A 22,143-nucleotide genomic window follows, 5' to 3' on the forward strand; every position below is an offset into this window, starting at 1 on the left:
ACAAAATCAGGCAGGATTATACTTCCGGGTAGGCTCACCTGTGGGCATGGGCTCACTTGGGGACTCGCCCGAGGCTTTGTCTTCACTGTCATTCTCACTCAGGGCAGCAGTTCTTCCTTTCCACTCATTTTTGGGGAGCAGCTCCACCACCACCACATCTCCATGGATGGAGCGGTTCCGAGCCTTTGTGCCATGGATGAGGATGTCGCTGAGCAGGTCTGTGCAGCACAGAGAAGCTGTGAGCCAATGGCTGCCACACCAGGAGACATTTCAAACTGGGGCTGGAGAGGTGGCTCAGTGGGGGAAGTGCTCACCATACAAGCACGAGGGTCTGAGTTTGGATCTCCAGTGACCATGTAAAAAGCCAGGTGTAGTGGTGCATGTCTGCAACCTATGCACTTAGTGGGCTGGAGACAGGAGAATTCGGGAGCTCACTGGCCAGTCTGTCTAGCCAAAGGAGCAAACTTCACTTTCAGTGAGATCCCCTGTCTCAAAAAATCAGGTGGAGGAGGCTAGAAAGATGGTCCAGCCTGCCTTGTAAGCATAATAATCTGAATTCTGAACACCAGTACTCACATAAAGCCAGAGGTACACATACATACCCATACATACACATACACACAGACACACATACATGCACACAAACAAAAGTAGAAAATGACACAAGAAGATACTTAACATCATCAACCTCTGGCCTCCATAAATGCACAAAATGGTAAGTGTATCTGTATACCCAGGCATATACCTCTCTGCAGTGGAAAAATCCTTCTGTACACTGTGAATATGTATTACTCTCATTGGTTAGTAAAAAGCTGACAGGCTGGTAGCTGGGCAAACTGAGAATTATAGGAAGGAGGGTGGAGTCGAGGGGACATCAATCAGCCACAGAGGGAACAGGACACGCTGGAGGACAGGTAAAGCCATGAGTCAAATGGCAGGATGTAGATTAATAAAAATGGATTAATTTAAGTTGTAAGAGCTAGTTAGTAATAAGCCTGAGCTACTGGCTAAGCATTTGTAATTATTATAACTTTTTGTGTGTTTATTTAGGACTGGGCGGTTGGGACAGGAAAACTGCCTATACCTCTCTTCTAAGCTTGGTTTTCAACATGACTGCTTCTGAAATCAACCATAACATAAGCAGTGGGATACTCCCATGAGGGATTTTCTTGATCAGATTATTTGAAGCAGGAAGACCCATCCTAAATGTGGTTGTGCCTTCTGGTTGTAGCCCAGATAAAAGGACATGAATTTGCTTTTGCCTGCTATCTCCACCCTTGATGGCAAGTCCAACTATCTTGTTGCAACAATTTTCACTGGTGTTAGAACTAACTTATTCAGGTTTCCAATGCAGACAGATGTCCATTGGCTCTCCAGGAATCCTCCAGGCCTTCAGTGCCAGATCAGGATTGCTGAGATGACCAGCTCACGGAAGGAGCAGCTACTGGATTCTCAGGTTCTCTAGTGTGAGTCAGATATTGTTGGATTATCTGGACTATGTGTGTAAGCCAATCTAACAAACCCCATATATATATAAAATTATATCTCTATTCAGTTAGTTCTGTTACTTTAAGCACATACACACACTCCAAAACAAACTTCTTCCTTCTAAAGGGAATGTCAAACAGCTTCTTTCTTTCTGTGTAGACCAGGTTGGCCACAGACTTGTGACCCTTCTGTCTCAATCTGCTGAGCTCTGGGATTATAGGTGGCACCATGTTTGGCTTAAACTTCTTGTGTTCTGCAGGTTCGGGGCAAACTAAGACTACTCCAATGGCATACTGGATGATGTGCTTATGCAAGGCCCCCTTCATCATTTTCTTTGCATAATGTATAACGATCACTCTTCACCCTTCTGCTATTTTGTTTTGAATCCTTCTCTATCCCATCACCTTTCTTTCTTTTTTTTTAGATTTATTTATTTATTATGTGTACAGTATTCTGTCTGCATGTATGCCTGCAGGCCAGAAGAGGGCACCAGATCTCATTACAGATGGTTGTGAGCCACCATGTGGTTGCTGGGAATTGAACTCAGGACCTTTGGAAGAACAGGCAGTGCTCTTAACCGCTAAGCCATCTCTCCAGCCCTCCCATCACCTTTCAAAGTAGGTATTACTCTCCTGCATGTAACTGAGCTTACACTGGATTTACGCTTAATTCTTTCAGGGTACTGTGTAGACAAAAGAGTGGTCAGTGTGCATATAAAGTGCACACATGGGATGCAAACCTGAAGAGGGGCTGATGAACAAAGGCCCTGGCAGCCACTGTTACTCAGCCTCCTACTCAGCCACCTATTTTCACCATCAAGGTTTCTTCTTCCTTTCACGCTTTGTTTCCCCCAACCTGCCTGAAACATGACCACAGGAGAGCACACAGAGGCAGTGTAGAGGAATTCTCACAACACAGCCTGGGCTGCAGGCTGAGCTGCACAGGTTAGCAGTGGGAGCTCAGAGAGGCTGCTTCCTTCCCCTGTATGGCAGTTTAAGCATACTGCAACAAACCAGAAATCAGGGCTGTGGCTGCCTAGGAGGAATTTAAAATCCACAGCACAGCAAGATCGTAGCTATAGTGGGTGATAACCGTGTGAAAACACAGGGTCTGGAGCATCTGCGGTGATGGCCATGCAGTGTCAGCTGCATCTGGGGATAGGCACAGCACTACAGGACCATTAAGCTATCTTGGTCTTTCTCCATAGTGCTGGCTGCCCTGGAACTCTTTCTGTAGATCAGGCTCTCCTTAAACTCTCAGAGACCCTGTCTCTGCCTCCCAGGTTTAATTCCTAGCACTAACTGCCCCCCGCCCCAAATTGTGGACAAAATAAACCTAAGGGGGAACTCCCTAAAATCCACAAATGCCAATATACATAAGGCTGCACGACACGTCAACTTGCTTTCTTTACCATATAATGTCAGAATTAAAAAAGCAGCATGCAATGTGTGTGGTTGGTACCGAACCTGAGTCCTTACTGCTGGCTCCTTGTAGGCGAACAAAAGCTTCTATCTGAGCTCTGTGCTTGTTGACGTTCAGAATTCCCTAGAATTGTAAGCAAACATCAGTGTGAACAAGGTTCTTTCTTGACCCAGTTTTCAAAAAGTTATGAAAATATCTTCATATTCTTAGCAGACTGTGGTCCCTGTCTTCACGCTAGAGTGCCTTTTCTTGAGAGAATACACTGCTAGCTTGAACTCCTCTGCAGCTGCACCAAGGGCAGGACACGCTCCTTACACTATGGCAGGGACTTCAGCACGGTACACTCAAGCTTTGGCCCCAAACAGACTTCTGAGTAGCCTGCTAGGAATGCAGAACCTGTGCCAGGCAGTGGTGGTGCATGCCTTTGATCCCAGCACTTGGGAGGCAGAGACAGGTAGATCTCTGTGAGTTCAAGGGCAGCCAGGTCTACAAAAAGAGTTCCAGGAGAGACAGGGCTGTTACACAGAGAAACCCTGTCTGGAGGAAGAAAGAAAGAAGGAAAGAAGGAAAGAAGGAAAGAAAGAAAGAAAGAAAGAAAGAAAGAAAGAAAGAAAGAAAGAAAGAAAGAAAAGAAAGAAAGAAAGAAAGAAAGACAAAATCCTTAGCAGAGTAGCTCTAAATCTTGACTATGAGGGACACACAAGACCACACACAGCCGCATGAAGAAACAGGAAATGAATGTGGGTAAAATGACCAAGGCTGAGGAGCTCCTTACTGTATCCAGGTCCTTTCCCAAACCCTTTCCCAAGCTCCGATTGCACCTGAGGCCTCCTTCGAGGGGCAGCAGAGTAGCAAAGGAGGAAGACAAACCCACAGATGTGATGCTGCTGCTGCCATGTCCACACCCGCATTCAAAACTGTATTGCTTTCCCAGTGACAGAAGGCTACCCCCACACTGTGACACTTGGGCAGCTTAGAACTAGACAGTTAAGGACTGTGGAAAAAATGAACTGGGCAGCTCTGCTTACTCAAGCCCATCTCGTGACAGGCATTGAACTCAGAGCCCTGGAGTGGAAGGCAAACTAAGAAGAGAAAAAAAAAAATGCTGGTTGTACTGACACCTGCCCTTCACTGCCACCCTCACCTGGATGTAGCGTCCGGATTTGATGCCTGCCTCCAGCACTTCCAGGGGAAGGTGTTCTGGGTACTCCTTCCCATGGGTTTCCTGACTTTCACTCTCCCTTTCCCGGCGAGACTGCAGGATGGAGTCACAGAGCTCATGGGCAGCCTTTAAATCCGGCCAGAAGTTGTCCAAGTAATTCTGTATTTGGTAAAGGCACAGAGAAATATGTCCAGATGCTGAGTCTTCATTCCAGTACTACTACAAGACCAAGTGGGCTAAACAGCTAAGAACATCTGCCTGAAGACCTGACTTCAAATCCCAGCTCCCACATAAAAACTCCCACTGTAACCCTGTGCTGAGGGTGTGAGGACTCTGAGACAGGATTGCTGAGGCTTGCTGGCCAAGGCCTAGCTTCAGGGTCAGTAGAGAAATTATCCCCGGGGAATAAGATAGGAGCAAGACATTCAGTGTCCTCTGGTCTCCATGTGTGCATCTGCACATACACTGAACACAGAAAAAACACACACACACATCAATTTGTTTCTCTATGTATCTCACTTCTGAACATGATGGTCTACAAAGAACAGATAGGAAAATCTTCTATTATGTATTCTTATCTTCTTACATATGATTTCAACTTAAATTAAGGCTAAGATACATTCTCTTTTCTCCAATTATAAAGGAAAGAAAACATCTTTCTGCAGAAGTCAGCACTTCTCCTATTAATTTCAATCCTGTTCGGACAGCTTCCTTTCTTCCCTTCTTCCTCTTAAAAGTTCTGTTCACACCAGCGTCAGCATGGCAACCCTGTGCCCGTGTGTCACTCACACGCCAGCGTCAGCACAGCAACCCTGTGCTCGTGTGCCACCTAACACCCCATTTTTTCAGGAAACAACCTCTTCACGAAGAATTGATCACCTTGGTTCTTCGCATCCAATGTCAAGTCCCCAGAGAGAACCCTGTTTCCCTCTCGCCTGAAGCTGACCCTCTTCTCTCTTTCTCTGGTATCACTCACCTCTACGGGCCCTTGCTCACAGTCTGCGCAAGAACTGCTCTACAAAATAAAACTGTCCTGTACTACTGGACTACAAAGAAAAGTAATTCTCAAAAAAGTAGAAAAATGTAATTTTAGTCAACTGTCCTCTGCAGGAACAAGACATGATGTATTACAGCAGAAAAAGCAAGTGACACTGCCATTAATATCTAGCGCCCCTGGAATTCTCTGGCACTCCAGAACACATTTTTATAGCACAGTCAAGAAAATTCTATTGGCAAATCTTTAGCAATACATGCACATGGGAACCCTTATGGAATCTACAATTTAAAACTGGAACTGGACATTCTCTAAGCTGACAGGGATAATGGAGGCTGCATCTTGGTTTTTGCATCAGAAAATGCAATCAGCCAGTAGATTTGATTGGCCAACTGGACAGACAGGAGAGACCTGCCATCTATGGAGAGATTAACCGCCAGCCCAATCTCCTAGAAGGTACTTAAGAGATAGGAAGAAGGTGTTGCTATGACAGCCCGAAGCAACTGGCACTGATAAAAAGACGTGACTGTGACCCGAGAGCCCTCACATAAGTAATGCCACATCTCGGCTCCGAGTGCCCCCACTCTTCCTCATGCATAATTCCAGTGGGGAAAAGTGAGGGGTTGCTGACATACAAGACTGGCTTTAAGGGGCTAGGGATGTGGCTCAGCTGGTAGAATTTGCAAAAGTCAAGGCCACCTGGTTATCAATAATGCTATGAATCATCTTTTTCTCTCTCTCTTTTTAAAGATTTATTTATTTTACGAGCATGAGTGTTTTACTTATCTGTATGCATATGCACCACATGCATGCCTGGTGCTTGAGGAAGTCAGAAGAGGTCAGACAGTAGTTAGCTGCCATGTGGGTGCTGGGAACTGAGCCTAGATCCTCTGTGAGAGCAGCAAATGCTCCAAACCCCTGAGCCATCTCTCCAGCTCCCAATATAAACCATATTAAAGTCTTCCTTCTATTTCCCTTCCCTTTTTTTATGAGACAGGCTCTCACTCTGCAACCCAGGCAGGACCCAGACTTTTGGCAATCTACCCCGGTACTGGAATCACTATGAAGTCTATTTTCTCTTATCTGTGTTGCCCAAGGATCTAGACTGCAGCCTTACAGGCACTGTTAAGAACTGAACAAGTAGCCAGGCAGTGGTGACGTACACCGTTAACCTCAGCACTCAGGAGGCAGAGGCAGGTGGATTTCTTGAATTCGAGGCCAGCCTGGTTTACAGAGTGAGTTCTAGGATAGTTGGGGCTACACAGTCAAACCTTGTCTCAAAAAACAACAACAAAAACAAAAAACAACAAGAACAAAAACCAAACCAAACCAAATAAGTAAACAAAAAACCCAAAATAAGTGAACGTGTGTGTGCATGCGCCACTGGAAATACCTTGAAAGAAATTACAAACACGCCTTCTGTTTCACTTCCATACTGCTGAATGGCCTCTTCGTCTTCTGTCACCATAACGATGGGCATCATGTCCCCGCAGTGGTGATAGTACCAAACAGCTGAGTTGTATATGCTCCTGGGACAGCAAAGGGTGAACATCCGAAGCATAAACACAGCTGCTGTTCAGAATGTCACACTTGGTTCCTATCTGCCACCCTGTGTCTATATAGCTAATCGTCCGTCCATCCGTCCGTCCGTCCGTCCGTCCATCCATCCATCCATCTAATAATTCTTTTGTTCTTTCTTCACACAAAAAATACTTCCTGGGTATCTAGATAACTGGGGGTGGGCTGGGCCCTCTGTGGGAGACAAAGGAATCAGAAAGCACCTCCCATCTCTTCTTCCTAGATGTTCAGCCCCATAGCAACTATTTTCAGTTCCTGCTTTTGTTTAGAAACCCCAGACTGTCACTTTGTAACACTTTCTAATTGGAAACTGAGCTATGGGGCACATGCGAAATGACCAGCAACTCTATGAAAGATGAGCAACAGTCTCCAGCTAAGAGAAAAACCAGCTGCAAGCAGCTAAAGCTGGTAAGCTAGTAAGACCTGAAAGAAAACAACATGATGTGCCTGGAATCTTCCCACAAGAGCTGAAGTCTGGGCCTGGAGAACTAGGTTCAGGACCGTAGTGTGTTCCCAGGGAAGTGCCCAGTCGTGGAAGGTCCTTTTCTGCAGGTGCGTGCATCCCTCTCTGAGGGCTGTGGGCAGGTACACTCCACCCCAAGGAACCTTGGAGTTAGCACGTAGGGGGCAATTACCTAAGGTTGATGGAGGTGGGTCATCTTTCTATCTGTTGTTTCATTGGTTAAGTAATAAAGAAAACTGCCTTAGCCCATTTGATAGGCCAAACCTTAGGTGGGTGGAGTAAACAGAAGAGAATGCTGGGAGAAAGAAGCCGAGTGAGGAGTCGCCATGATTCGCCCACCAGACACAGACGCAGGTTAAGATCTTTCCTGGTAAGCCAGCTCATGGTACTACACAAAATATTAAAAATGGGTTAGATCAATATGTAAAAGCTAGCCATTAAGAGGCCGAAACTAATGGGCCAGACAGTGATTAAAAAAATACAGTTTCCGTGTAATTATTTGGGGGCATAAGCTAGCCATGCGGGCGGTCGGGTGCTGGGGACGCAGCCCCGCCGCTTGTATTACAACATAAGGTGTCTGGGCTCTTGCATGTGGGCCACTTTGCGAGGTACTCTACAGGGTCTCTCCAAGGTCCCAGAAGGACTGACTTAGCCTCCTTTTCCCACATCAGCTTCACAGCCTCCATCTTCCCGCCATCACTTGCTCCTGCTGTGGGGAACCACTATTTGCAAACACCTCACACCCAAGTGCTTGCTTCACTCTGAAGTTCTGGGCAGACTTAAACTAAGTCATTGCATTTTCTGGGACAATTTCCATTTAGTAAGACTGGCCCAGGACATTAAATTGAGCAAGTCATCTTTTTATCTTAAGACATCAAAGTTAAGCCTTCTACACCACTAGTAGGACACTCCAGCTCTTGGGTCTAGGCAATCTCAGGCCGGGTACCTTCGTCTCCTCAATCCCAATTTCGACAACTTAACCGTTACGTATTCAGATGACACATCTAAAACACCAACACCCCAGCGCCAGCCACGGCCCTGGAACAGCAGCTGCCGTGCTCTGGTATAGTACAGAGCAGGCCCGAAGAGCCACAGACGAGGGAATAGAATGGGTTCCAACGAAGAGTGACCCGATGCGCACCTGGTCTGCCACTTCTCCATGGCCTCCCCCTTTTCCCGGGGCAGGTAACAGTGCTGCTGGAACTCGTTAGCAAAGAGAACACAGTCATGGCGAGCATCCTTCAGGAGGTTCCGCAGTTTGTTATACTGTCTGAAACACAGGGAACAGAATAAATCTAACACAGCAGGTACTCATCTCCTGCCAACTCCTGCCAAGGATCAAAACGGATGAGGCATTTCAGAGTGAGAGATGGATTGTTTAAAGCCCAAGAAATGTCCCAGCACTCAGGAGACTGAGGTAGAAGGATCATGAGTTCGAGGGTAGTTTGGGAGACATAGTGAGAACCTGTCTTAAAAGACAAAATAAGGGCTGGGAAGATGGCTAGTAGGTAAAAGTGCTTGCCACACAAGTATGAGGACCTCAGTTCAAATTTCCCAGGACCCAAATAAAGTTGGGTGAGAGCATCTGTCGTACTCATCCTGGGAGATTGGGGAGAGGAAACAGAAAGAGCTCTAGAAACCAGTCTGCTGTGTGCAGTGGAACGAGAGATTCTGTCTGAAACAGAGTGAAAGACAAAGACAGGTTGTCCTCTGAGCTCTTGTACACACCACACACACACACACACACACACACACACACACACACACACACACCAACAAAAAGGAAGGAGGTAAACTAAGCCACCCCTGAGAAGCATTATTCGTATTGGCTCCTGTTTCTCAGTGTTAGTGGTTCTCAGTTTTGCCTGTTGCTTGCACTCGGGGAAGGCCTCACTAATTAGTTTGCAGATTAATTAGACCCCTTCTCCTGCTTTCCCTCAGCGACGCTTGGCTATTTTACTATGTAGTTACACTATCTGCCCTTTGACGGCCACAGCGCACAAGTAAATTTGGCACCTTTTTTGCTTCCTACTTGTTGGCAAACTCTCTTTTGTTTTTGTTTATTTGAGACAGGGTTTCTCTGTGTATCCCTGGCTGTCCCGGAACTCACTTTGTAGACCAGGTTGGCTTTGAACTCACAAAGATTTGCTTGCTCCTGCCTTCTGAGTGCTGGGATTAATAATTTCATTAATTTTTTTTTTCGAGACAAGGTTTCTCTGTAGCTTTGGAACCTGTCCTAGCTCTTGTAGACCAGGCTGGCCTCGAACTCACAGAGATCCGCCTGTCTCTGCCTCTCGAGTGCTGGGATGAAAGGCATGCACTACCACTGCCCGGCTGCCAATTTTATTAATTTTTTTAGGCACTTTTTTTTTTTTTTTTGGTTTTTCGAGACAGGGTTTCTCTGTAGCTTTGGTGCCTGGAACTAGCTCTTGTAAACCAGGCTGGCCTCGAACTCCCAGAGATCCGCCTGCCTCTGCCTCCCTAATGCTGGGATTAAAGGCGTGTGCCACCACCGCCCGGCTTTAAGCATGTATTTTTAAGCATTTATACATTTCCCTTTAGCTTGCAGACCTAGAAAAGGTCATGTAAAGTAAACCAGTGAACTGTATTTATACAACCTCCAAGATTTCATGAAGAGATAGACCCAGCGGTCAGACAGCTAATAGAAAGTAACGTTTTCCCAGGCTAGAGAGCCCTCCAACAGTTTTACCAAAACCATGCCCAAACAGCAAGTCTACCAAGGGTCAGTTTCTGCGAAAGAACTTTTCAAGAGCCTGTCATCAAGAAACATTACAGGAAACATTTAGGCAGTTATTTTAAAAGGGTAGGTAGGGCTGTTGGTTTTGCAGTGCTAGGATCCATTCAAGGCCTTGTACTCACTCTGGCTATTTGTGGACAAATGATCACCCTGGCTAACATCATCCCTTGGTGGGTGTGTTACCCTCCTGGGCCAGGCCTTTGGCTGAAGAGTGAGTGTACTGCACTGGATGCTCTTGGAGGCATCATCTAGACAGGACAGGGCTCACTTGCAGCAGCCTGACTACAGCAAGCAAAAAAAAATCAAAGCCAGAATTGCAAGCCCATTTGTAGGTGCGTGTCCAAAAGACAGGACCAGACACTTGTGATGCAACTCAGCGCTGGAGGGCTTACCTCAAATGCACGAGGCCCTGGGATAAACACCGAACCCTGCTGAATAAATAAGTACCCATATAAATAAAACCGCAAAACCCAACCAAATAAAAATGGGATTCGGACAGGTATCTGGGCACCCATGTTCACAGCGGCACCTTTTAAAACAACAAAAGGGTGGGTGCAACTGAATGACAAGAAATAAGAGAACCAATGTCCATATGACTTGGCCTTCGAAAGGGGGACTCTGACACGTGGATGAGCCTGGACACAGGGCGAGTGAAGTAACCAGCCATGAAAGGACAAACACTGTGGCTCCAGCTGTGAAAGGCACATAGAGCAGACATATGAAGAGAAAGCAGACATGTTACCTGGGGTTGAGGTCAAGAAGGGAGAAGTAGCATTTAAGTAGTACAGACTTTCAATGCAGGGATAAGAAAAATTCCAGAGCTTGCGTTTATGGATAGCTACACAATGGTTAATGGACATAGTGCCAGTAAACTGTATACTTAGGAATTACAAAAATGTCAATCTTTTTTGCTTTGTTTTTTGAGACACAGTTTTTCTGTGTAGTCCTGGCTGTCTAGGGTGGAACTCCACTCCATAGATCAGGCTGGCCTTGAACTCAAGAGATTCACCTGCTTCTGCCTTCCTAGTGCTGGGATTAAAGGCGTGTGCCACCATCACTTCGTAATTCTTTCTTTCTTTCTTTCTTTCTTTCTTTCTTTCTTTCTTTCTTTCTTTCTTTCTTTCTTTCTTTCTTTCTTTCTTTCTTTCTTTCTTTCTTTCTTTCTTTCTTTCTCCCCGAGACAAGGTTTCTCTGTGTAGTAGCCCTGGCTGTCCTGGAACTAGCTTTTTTTTTTTTTAAATTAAAGATTTATTTATTATATATACAATATTCTGCCTCTATGTATGCCCACATGCCAGAGGAGGGCGCCAGATCTCATTACAGATGGCTGTGAGCCACCATGTGGTTGCTGGGGATTAAACTCAGGACCTCTGGAAAAGCAGCCAGTGCTCTTAACCATTGAGCCATCTCTCCAACCCCTGGAACTAGCTCTTGTGGACCAGGCTGGCCTCAAACTCACAGAGATCAGCCTGCCTCTGCCTCCTGAGTGCTGAGATTAAAGGTGTGTGCCACCACTGCCTGGCTATCTATTGTTTTTTGAGACAGGTTCTCCCTGTAGACCAGGCTGGCCTTGAGCTCAGAGTTCAGTCTGTCCCTGCCTTCCAAGTGCTGAGATTAAAGGCCATTTCACCATACCTGGCATCATCTTCATTTGAAATTATATTTAATACTACTGTGTGTGTGTATGTGGGGGCATGTACATGCCACAAAGTACATGTGGATGGCAGAGGACAACTCTGTGGAGTTGGTTCTCTCTCTCTACCATAGGAGGGGTCTGTGTGCTTCCATTTGTCAGCCAGATAAGGGAAATGGACAAATGGCATGAGAATACTGATGGGGAGGACAGGGGCTCAGCTGTGAATCACCCCGAGTGTGACAGTCAGGGCTTCTGGAGATGTGTGGGCTTGTGGTTATAATTTAGCAGTGCACACATACAGTGCAGTCATAATTCCTGCTGGCAGGCTGTGCAGTGTTTAAGATAGAGTCAGCAGACAGAAGCCTGTGTGAAGTCGACACAGAGAAGCTTCAGAGCACCGTGGACAATGTCACCAGAGCAATGGCAGTGGTTTAGACAATCAAAATCTTCAATTTAAACATCCAGTCTTAGGGCAGACTTGGTGGAGGACAGCTTTGATCCTGACCCTAGGACTTGGCAGGGAGAGGCAGGAAGATCAGATATTCAAAGGTCTTTCTTTGCTAGGCTTTGCAGCGCCATGCTAGGGTCTCCTAGACCTACTTTCAGGGGTCTTACAACTTCAATACGTTTATGTTTCTAGTCCTATTAGCCACTACTTAAATGGCATTTATGGAGTTCATTTTGGAGTATCTCAATAATCATCACGCTGTCATCTGAATCATAAAAATGACATACATTTATTTTGTGCACATGTACATGCTCATCATGGAGGCTAGAGGACAATTTACAGGAGCTGGTTCTCTGTTTCCATCATCCGGGTCCTGGAGACTGACCCTTAGTCTGGCAGGCTTGGTGGCAAGTGCCTTTTACATGCTGACATCTGCTGACCCTGAATCACCACACCTAGATAATGCTTGGGCTTAAAAAACACAATCACATACACAAAACACACACACAACCAACCAACCAACCAACCAACCAAACAAACAAACAAACAAAAAACCCAACAAAACATTTTGAGACTGAGTCTTGCTATGGAATCTAGGCCAGCCTATAAATCAAACTCAGGTTGGCTACAAATTTTCTTTTCAGAGATGGGGTTTCACTATGTAGTCCCAGAGTTCGGCAGGCCTCTGCCTCCTGAGTGCTGGCATTAAAGGCATGCGCTGCCGCACTTGGCTTCATTAACTTACTTTGATCCCAGTGCCTCAACCTCCTGAGTGTTAAGATTTCAGGCCTGTACTGCCGCTCCCGTTTACAGTTTGGATCTGGATGTCCCCAGGCTTCCTATGTTAAATGACCCACAGTGATGCTATTTAGATATAGCAGAACCTTTAAGGGGTGGAGTCTCGAGGAGTGAAGGAGTGTGCTTCCAGACACAGCACTAGAGAAACCAGAACTGTTAAACACTCAGGCTTCTTCCTTCAACCGAAGAAATTGGCATCTGTTCACCCAGAAGGCTGGAGTTTGCTAACTTGGTGATCTTTTGTTAGTCGATAGAGTCAGCTCTCATCTGAATCTCCCAGACTCCTGAGCACTGTTTCTTAGGCAATACAATCCATTCTTATAGGTCCCATGTACTTTGCAAAAGAGTTTGCTAATGTGCTTTTCTCTCTCTCTCTCTCTCTCTCTCTCTCTCTCTCTCTCTCTCTCTCCCTCCCTCCCTCCCTCCCTCCCTCCCTCCCTCCCTCTTTCTTTCTTTTCTTTCTTTCTCTCTTCAGTTTTTCAAAGACAAGGTTTCTCTGTAGCTTTGGAGTTTTCCCGGAACTAACTCTTGTAGAGCAGGTTGGCCTTGAACTCACAGAGATCTGCAAGCCTCTGGGATTAAAGGCGTGTGCCACCACTGCCCTTTAGAACCCATTCTTGTGGATTGCAAGACAAGCACTTTGCAGGGGAGTTTTGATGTAGCCACACCTTAAATTTTGTTATGATAATTGTCAAGAGGAATTTTTTTTCAAAGTTCTATGTGTTTAAATATGTAAAAAAGAAACTGCTTGGGGCTAGATTCCAGACGTATGAACCAGCCTACTAACTAAAGTCATGCTGAACTGAGTTTCCTTCTTGCCTCCTGAAGTTTGTTTCTCTGAGCAGCAGAGCTTCCAGGCATCCCAGGGAGGAGGACTTTCAGTCATTTGGGAAGAGAACTTTAAAAAGACTGTGGGACTCGGCTCTTTGCTTCCTGGTCATGAGGGAGCAGCTCTGCTCAGCCACATTCTCCTACCCTGATGTGTATTACAGGTTCAGTGCAATAGGGCTGATAGAGCAGAGACAGGAACCTCTCACATCAGGTATGGAGATGAACCTTTCCTCTCCATGAGTTAATGTTCTCGGGTATAGTTGTCACAGTAACTGAAAAGCAGCTAACACCACTCAGTCTGCAATGTTGCAAAGTCAGTGCCTGCCTCTGCCTCCCGAGTGCTGGGATTAAGGTGTGTGCCACCATCGCCCAGTTCCATATATCTTATATAAATGAAATTATTTATGACTACATTTTTTAAGCTAATTGATTTAGTGTATGTGTATGTAAGCCTGTGCATGCCAGAAGACAACCTGTACAAGTCAGTCCTCTCCTTCTACCATGTAGGTCCCTGGTTGTCAGGTTGGTGGCAAGTGTCTGTAACAAGCTTTCTCAAATGCAGTCAGGATTTCTTTTCTTTTTTTTTTTTTTTTTTTTTGGTTTTTCGAGACAGGGTTTCTCTGTGGTTTTGGAGCCTGCCCTGGAACTAGCTCTTGTAGACCAGGCTGGTCTCAAACTCACAGAGATCCGCCTGCCTCTGCCTCCCAAGTGCTGGGATTAAAGGCGTGCGCCACCACCGCCCGGCAGGATTTCTTTTGTGGAACTGCCCGCTCCCCACTAACAAACAACATGAAGGCTTCTTATTAATTATGAAAGGTTGGCCTTAGCTTAGGCTTTTCCCCAACTAGCTTTATAACTTAAATTAACCTGTCTCTATTAGTCTATATTCTGCTTAGTTACCTCTGTTCTGTACTGTATGTCCAGCTTCTTCAGAGTCTCTGGAGAAATGGAATGCCTAGAATCCTCCTCCCAGTTTCTCATTCTCTGCCCAGAAGTCCCACCTAGTCTTTCCTGTCTAGCTATTGACCATTTAGCTATTTAGTAAACCAATGAGAAGGTGCCTTAGGTAGAGACACATCTTTGCAGTGTAAACAAATATTCTTTAATTGTCTGAGCCATTTTGCTGGCTTCAACATATAAAGTGTGTGTGTGTGTGTGTGTGTATGTGTGTATGTGTGTTTGTGTGTGTGGACCTGGCTTCTTTCATTTAGCATGTTTGCAAGGTTCATTCAAGTGGTAACATGTTCAGTCCTTTCTCTAGCTGAATAATATTCTATTTTATGGATATACCACATTTTCTTAAATATTACCAACTGAAAGGCCACTTGGGTTGCTGTTGCTGTCTAGTTATCATAAGCTGCTGGACCAGTAAGATCTCAGGAGATAAAATGACTTGCTGTGTAGAGCTGAAAACCTCAATGTAATCCCTGGGTCCAACAGTGGATCCCAAAAGTTCTCCTCTGACCTTCAATCACACAACCCATGGGCTTACATATTACACACCACACACACACATCTACACACACACACACACACACAAATAATAAAAATTTAAAAGTAAACAAATCCACTATGAGTATCTGCAGTGTTTTCAGTTTCAACATGGATGTAATTCTAGTTCCCATGGTTACATACTCAGGATATGCTACTGAGTCCTACCTACTGAATAGGTCCTGGGAACACCCATTTCCGCCCATGTCCTCACTGTACTTTGGGATGGTTTGAATGTGCTCTCTAGTGGGCCATGCATTGCAATTTCATCCCCCTGTGAGATATTCACAGGGTGGAAAGTCAATCAGATTCCTGTGCACAGAGATGATTCTGGGAGGTAGTTAGGATTCAAATGTCCTCAGCCAGAATCCCAGGATTGAATTGCTCGTGGCTTTATACAAAGGAGAAATCAAGTGTTTTGTTATATCAAGTGTTTTGTTATAGTAATGCAAACAGGCGAATATACCAGTCATCTGAATTACAGCTACAGCCTCCAACCTTCTTTCCTTCAGGACTCTTCAAATGAGTCCAGTAATCTTTTAAAACAGGAACCTGATGTCATGCCATCCTGAATAAAACCCTCCCTTGACATCCCAAAGCCTACAAGGCCTTCCACCTGACCCAGCGCCCTTTCAGTTCCTCGAGCGTGCCACATCTCCTCCTAATGGAGGCTTGGCCAGAAATCTCCTTTTCCTGGAAAGCTCCCCCTTGCCAGGTCTCCTCCTCCTGTCTCTAAGAGCTCAGTACAGGCAGCTCCCTTGGGAAAGCCCTTCCTTGATCCCTGATTGGCTGGGGTTCTGTTACAGCGTGTCCTGGTACTTCGGAACATCTGCCCAGCTGTGGCTCTACATCTGTTTGTGAGGTGACCTGGGCTTGTCTGTCCTCTCTCAGGACTGGATCTACCTCTGTTTACTGCTGTATTCTAGTCCTAGCAGTCTCTGGGTAAACATCTGGATGAACACATGCACATCTGAATGCATGAATATGTGGAGAGCCTCACAGTCATCAAGTGCCCCTTAATTAAATAAGCATTTGAGGATTGCTAGGTGACAGATGTGTGATTATCCTGAACAATCAAGGACTTGACATTATTCAACTGTTCACCACAGTCTACTTATGAGAACAGGAATTCTCTACATTGGTATTCCTGAGATCAAAATATAAAACCACATCCCCGCACAACAGGATTACAGGTTATGTCTCTCTGTTGTTAGACGCAACCCTGGCAATTTCATTCCAGCAAAGTGATACCATCTATCACATTACCTCAGAGCCAGCCCGCCCCGCCTGCACTCATGGTCCATACCTAAGGGCACTTCATTTATAGACAGAAAAATACCTAGAAATAAAAGATTTGACTGTAAGGGGAATGGGTGTGTTCCCTGTCTTTGTGCCTCACACGATGCAGTATAACAATAGTTTGCACAGCACTTGGGCTGTGTTTTGTGTCTTAGTAACAGACATGACAGGAGGGTGAGTGGAGGCCTCATGCAAACACCATGCTATTTAAAACAATGTTTACTACACTACCTTTTCGGAGGAGGATGTGCATGTCACAGAGCATGTGTGCAGGTCAGAGGGCAATCCGAGGGAGCTGGCTCTCTCCTTCCACCATGTGGATACTATGGATTAAACTAAGGTCATCAGGCTTGGTGACAAGACCCTTTACATGCTGAGCCACCTTGCTGGCCTGATGCCACTGTATTATTTATCTTTAAAATTAGATTTATTCATTTTCTGTGTGGCTGTTTTACCTGAATGTATGCATGTATGTATATTACGAGAATGCTCGGTGCCCACAGAGGTCAGAAGAGGGACGGCATTGGATCTTCTGGAACTGGAGTTTTAGAAAGTTGTGAATCACCCTGAGGTTAAGGGGATAAGACTTGGGTCCTCTTCAAGAGCAACAAATGGTCTTAACCACTGAGCCATCTCTCTAGCTCTCCAATGCCATTTTATATCTGGAACTTGAAGAGCTGCAGATTTCTGGGGTCCTAGAATTAATTCCTTTTATAAACCAAGGGACTACTGTAATACACTCACAGTTTTATAATATTGTCCTGTTTATTAAACTTAAAGGTCTAATTTGGTTTAAGGTTTATTAAGTGCTTAAACATGAAGACTACAAATAGATTTATAGCTAAATACCAATACAATTATGCATGCTTGTTTGCTATGACATAGTCTCATATAGTCTATACTGGCTTCAAGCTTTCTATATAACGTAGACTGACCTAGAATTCCTGACCTTCTGCCTCTTCTTTACAATCGCTGGATTACAGGCGGCTGCCACCACTCCTGGCTATTGGGTACCCAGGAAACCATTTTCTGCTAGAAACAGGTCTGATATTGTAACATTTGAGTGTGTGGTAGTTTGAATGTAGTTGGCCCCATGATCTCATAGGGAGTGGCACTATAAAGAGGTGTGGCTTTGTTGGAGGAAGTGTGTCACTGTGGAGGTGAGCTTTGAGGTTTCCTATGCTCAGGATATCATCGCCCAGTGTCTCAGTCGACTTCTTGTTGCCTGCAAGATGTAGGACTCTTAGCCGGGCGGTGGTGGCGCACGCCTTTAATCCCAGCACTCGGGAGGCAGAGGCAGGCGGATCTCTGGGAGTTCAAGGCCAGCTTGGTCTACAAGAGCTAGTTCCGGGACGGGCACCAAACCTACAGAGAAACCCTGTCTCGAAAAAAACCAAAAAAAAAAAAAAAAAAAAAAAAAAAAGATGTAGGACTCTTAGCCATGTCTGCCTGCATGCCACCATGCTCCCCACCATGATGACAATGGATGGAACCTTTAAAACTGAAAACGAGCTACGCCAATTAAATGTTTTCATTTATAAGAGCTGCTGTGGTCACGGTGTCTCTTTACAGCAACAGAAACCCTAACTAAGAAACGGGAAATCTTACGATCCAGCATTTGGTTGATCTGTTAAAGCCACCAATCGTGCAGGCTGACCAAGTGTTTATCTAATGAGAAACAAGGGGTAGAGCAGGGCCTGCTTCCCAGCCCCTCGCCTTTTGCTCTCTCATATAGACTACTAACGCACAGAGTAAAGCACAGCAAAACCAATAGCAGCAGCCCTTCATCAACTTAACTATGGAGACTCTCAGCAGAAAGGACATTTAAATTCCAACTCTTTGCTTTGGGTTGTCTCAGGAATTGGTTTTCCAAACAATCCTAATATTAAAAACATTTTAGAAAACAGAAGTTGAAGAGGCTTGCAGTGTGTGAGCGATCTGAATGATAACAGCAAATTGATTTTAGTAGAAGAAATTGAAATATGACACCTGCAGCAGTGTTTAAACCTGGATGTGTGCAAACATTTATATCTCTGTGACTGAATAAAATCAACTCCAAGCTCATTTTAAAATACTCAATTTGAAAAAAAAAACCCAGCACATTCCAGTTAACGTATATTTTCTGAACTGAACATAAGGACAATTTATCATTTTCATATACAAATAAAGAAAACTTTATCTTTTACTACCAAAGTCTGAAGAAACCAAGGCATTTTTAAAACAGAATAAATCCAGTTTCTGCTTGTTAAATAACTTGGAGTGTTGAGAGTTTGGGTATATAATTCTAACATGCTATTCTCCTAGTCTTAAGTTCAGATCATAAAAGTTTCTGAAAGTTAAATGAAGCAAAACTGTATTTTAGGGTATTTCTACAAAAAGGGGCAACTTTTATTTTATTTAGGCACAAGGCATGTATTTTAAACTTGGTTCAATTAAAAACGTTTTGTTCAGTAAATACAATTACTATGGCTGATAGCTACAGGACTAATCTAAAAATAAGAATGAACTATTTTTTAATTTCATTGAATAAATTACTGTAAGTACAGTTTGCATCCATAATAAAGGAAGATAAGATTTAACAGTACTCTTTTCCCAAGAAAAGGACGCTCCTGAAACAATCTATCAATAAGATTAAATAATATACATTATTAGCAAAAATAAAAAGAAACAATTATGCTACCTGTAAAAATGTAAATCAGAAGCCAATTTACCACAGAGCCTTAAATACCCACATCCTGGGGACACCGCAGTTTATTGATCTACCATCAGATCTTTGGTCAGGTGTTGAAGCACACATATAAAATGTTGCTGCCTTCCTCACCAGCAAAGAGAATCCCAAATTAGTTTCAAAAACCCTTTCTGACAAAATAATGAATTCCTCCTCCTCCCCTCCAACAAGGGACCCTTTGTAAAGGGGGTGGGAGAACCTTCACAATAAATAAATAAATAATGTGAAACAGATACCTCCGGCCTCTCTGGTGCTGCACAGCTTGACAAGCCGTTTGCATGAAAATAATTCCCTTCAACTCGGGAAACTCGAGGACCTCAAGGTAATCCTGGACAACTTTCCAGTCTGGAATCACATAATGAGTGACTTCTGCAGACAAGAGCTTCCCATCTGAAACATAATTCAGAGAGGAAGCGATTAGGTAACATTTTCAAAGCCGGTTTATGACTATTTCAATGTCACAGTGCCCCGGTGTGCAAAATAACTTCTCATCTTAATTTCACCTTGAAGTTTTTAAAAGACAAGACAAATCTACTTTGGTAGCGGCTCCAAGTTCAGAGTAGATTCACTGCCACCTTCTCTCCTTTCTTTAAGCTGTGATTAAATACAAGCCCGACATGGTTTATGCTGTTGCCATTCTGCGGGAGAAGATGACTGATATTTTAAAAACAAGTACATCTTTGGCAGAAGCTAAATTTCTATTAACTAGTCACTGGCATGCACAAACATTCTAATGGATATTTACATATCCATTATATACCTACATCTACATACACATAGATATAAATGCACACGTGTGCATATGTGCGGTAACTACTTCTATGTACCTAAAAATTCCCAAATTATTCTGTTTGACGCTTCTGAACATAGCTACAAGGCTCTAAGGCAGTGGTTCTCAAGCCGTGGGTCGCGACTCCAGGGACAATCGGCCCGTTCACAGGGGTCGCACATCAGATGTTTATATTAACATTCATAACAGTAGCAAAATAAGTTATGAAGTAGCTATAAAATAATTTTGTGGTGGTGGGGTCCCTACAACATGAGGAACTGTATTAAAAGGTTGCAGCATTAGGAAGGTTGAGAACCATTGCTCCTAAGGGTTGAAGAGAATGTACTAGAAAGAGTATGGGCAGAGGTAGGGCTGCCACTCAACCGACAGCTGTTTCGTCAAGCTGTGACCCCAATCATATATTCTGAAAAGACCCTCACGTTCATCTCCCCCTAGGGGTAACAAACAGCAGGCTGAAACAGGGGAAGTCTGGCCCACAGCAGTCGCCAGCCCAAGTCTCCTACAATGATGGGGCTGTCACGCCGGAGGGCCTGCATCCTGGCAGGAGCAGAGCAAGGCAATGCCAAACGCCCAGCAGTGCGCTCAGGAGCCAGAAACTAGCAGCCTCTTGCGGGCGGGCCTCCCCCACGGCACAGCCACCGAGCTACCGGCGCAAAGAGGGAGGTGCTACGCCTTCAGGTCCCGCGGAAACCCCGAAGCACCCGGAGCCTCTGGGCCGAGGGAACACCAGGCTCTCTCTCGTCGCCCCCATTTGACCGGGCCACGGTAGTAGACGAGTCCCGCGAGGGGCGCCCCTGAAGCTGCAGGACGGCAGAGAACGCTCCGGGTCGCCTTCCGGGCTGCCCTGGTTCCGCAAAGCCCAGGCTGCTTTTGCTCGCTCTGGCTCCGCCCTTGAGGCCAGGCCAAAGCCGCCCTGGCTCTTCAGGGCCCGGCTCTCCTCCCTCCTTAGGTCCCTGCTCCCTTCACTAGTGCCCGGTCGCCATCACGAGGCCAGGCCCGGGCTCCCTTTGCGCCTGGAGCCTCGGCCTCCTATTTCCTTCGGCCTCGGCCTCCTTCTCGGCCCCAGCTCCCTCGCTACGTCAGGCCCGGCCTCCCTTTCTCCTCAGGCCCCGACCTCCCTCCCTCCTCCGATCCCGTCCTCCCTCCCTCTTCGGGCCCCGGCCTCCCCGGCTCTGACCGTTGCGGCAGGCGGCTGGCTGCGGGCAGAGCGGGCTGTTGCAGGGCACGCTAGGCCGCAGGTAGTGCTCGCGAACGATCCTCAGCGTCCGGCCCTGGAAAGTCCTCAGCAGCAGCACCTTCTCCCGCTTCTGGAGCATGTTGGCGGCGTCGCCCGGCACAGCCGCCGGGAAGCGGCGGGCGGCAGCGGGAGGCGAGGCCGAGGCTTGGGGCCCGCCCCTCGGCCCGGTAGGGCCTGCAGCGGCAAGAGAGTTTCCGAACCGGGAACGACCTAGCTGAGGCCGACGGTCCGCGTAGCCCAGTCCAGCCCAGCCTGCACCTAGATTCCTCTTTAAGACTTAGTTGCCTCTGAACCGGGAAGAGAGTAGATAGATTGTTGACCCCAAGGACCAACGGGCCTGACGGTAGGATGTGACAGCTAGTCTACAAGTCCTCACAGGCCGCTGTGGGAAGGGCTGCCATATTAACAGGGGTAATAACTAGAGTTTTCTCGTCCTTGCTTTTGCAGTATCTAAAAGAACCGAAAGGCTCAGCAAATAAGCTGGTAACCCTGGTGGCCAAACATGTTTTCCCCTTCAAAAGGTGCTTATTTTAAATTTTAATACTTGTATACATTCAAACACTACAGATAAAATGAAAACCAATCCTTCTGGGGTAAACACTGTACAACTTTTATAGCACTGACAGCCTCTGGCAGAGGAATTCTTGAAACTGCTATGGACACGATCACTAAGTATTGTATTGTATTGTAGCTCCTGACAGAAAGGACGGTATCTAGGAAGACCACACTCCCTCGCTTCTCCGAGCACTCAGCCCACTGAAGCTGCGGTTAGCAGCTTCCCACACAAGAGTCTCGTTTAGCTTCCATAGATCAAAGGCGTGGGCATTTGTTTGTATCTCCATTTTACAGGTTGTGAGGCTGCATTAGGGAGCTTAAGTGGCCAAGGATACCTAGTTATTAAGCGGCAGAACCAAGGTTCAAGGTAGAAACCAGTCAACTCAAAACCAAGTTTTTTTTTTTTTTTTTTGGTTTTTCGAGACAGGGTTTCTCTGTGGTTTTGGAGCCTGTCCTGGAACTAGC

At 45.7% G+C, this 22,143-nt stretch overlaps 1 protein-coding gene across 3 annotated transcripts in view; it reads right to left on the minus strand.

Moving 5' to 3' along the window:
- Dis3l (DIS3 like exosome 3'-5' exoribonuclease) overlaps positions 1-21,276 on the minus strand; it is a 39,733-nt gene extending 18,457 nt beyond the window's left edge. The window contains exons 1-7 of one of the 3 annotated variants that reach the window (XM_057766615.1): positions 21,064-21,276; positions 19,333-19,486; positions 8,249-8,377; positions 6,460-6,595; positions 4,055-4,231; positions 2,955-3,033; positions 39-218 (exon numbers count right to left, since the gene is read on the minus strand). In XM_057766615.1, the coding sequence (XP_057622598.1) occupies positions 39-218; positions 2,955-3,033; positions 4,055-4,231; positions 6,460-6,595; positions 8,249-8,377; positions 19,333-19,486; positions 21,064-21,202 (994 nt within the window). In that variant the 5' untranslated portion in view covers positions 21,203-21,276. Of the gene's footprint in view, positions 1-38; positions 219-2,954; positions 3,034-4,054; positions 4,232-6,459; positions 6,596-8,248; positions 8,378-19,332; positions 19,487-20,305; positions 20,326-21,063 lie in introns of those variants that run through there. The other 2 variants (XM_057766616.1, XM_057766617.1) reach the window with 2 other exon arrangements.
- Positions 21,277-22,143: the final 867 nt, after the last annotated feature.

This window comes from Chionomys nivalis, chromosome 4, assembly GCF_950005125.1.
Source record: "Chionomys nivalis chromosome 4, mChiNiv1.1, whole genome shotgun sequence".
NCBI lineage: Eukaryota > Metazoa > Chordata > Mammalia > Rodentia > Cricetidae > Chionomys > Chionomys nivalis.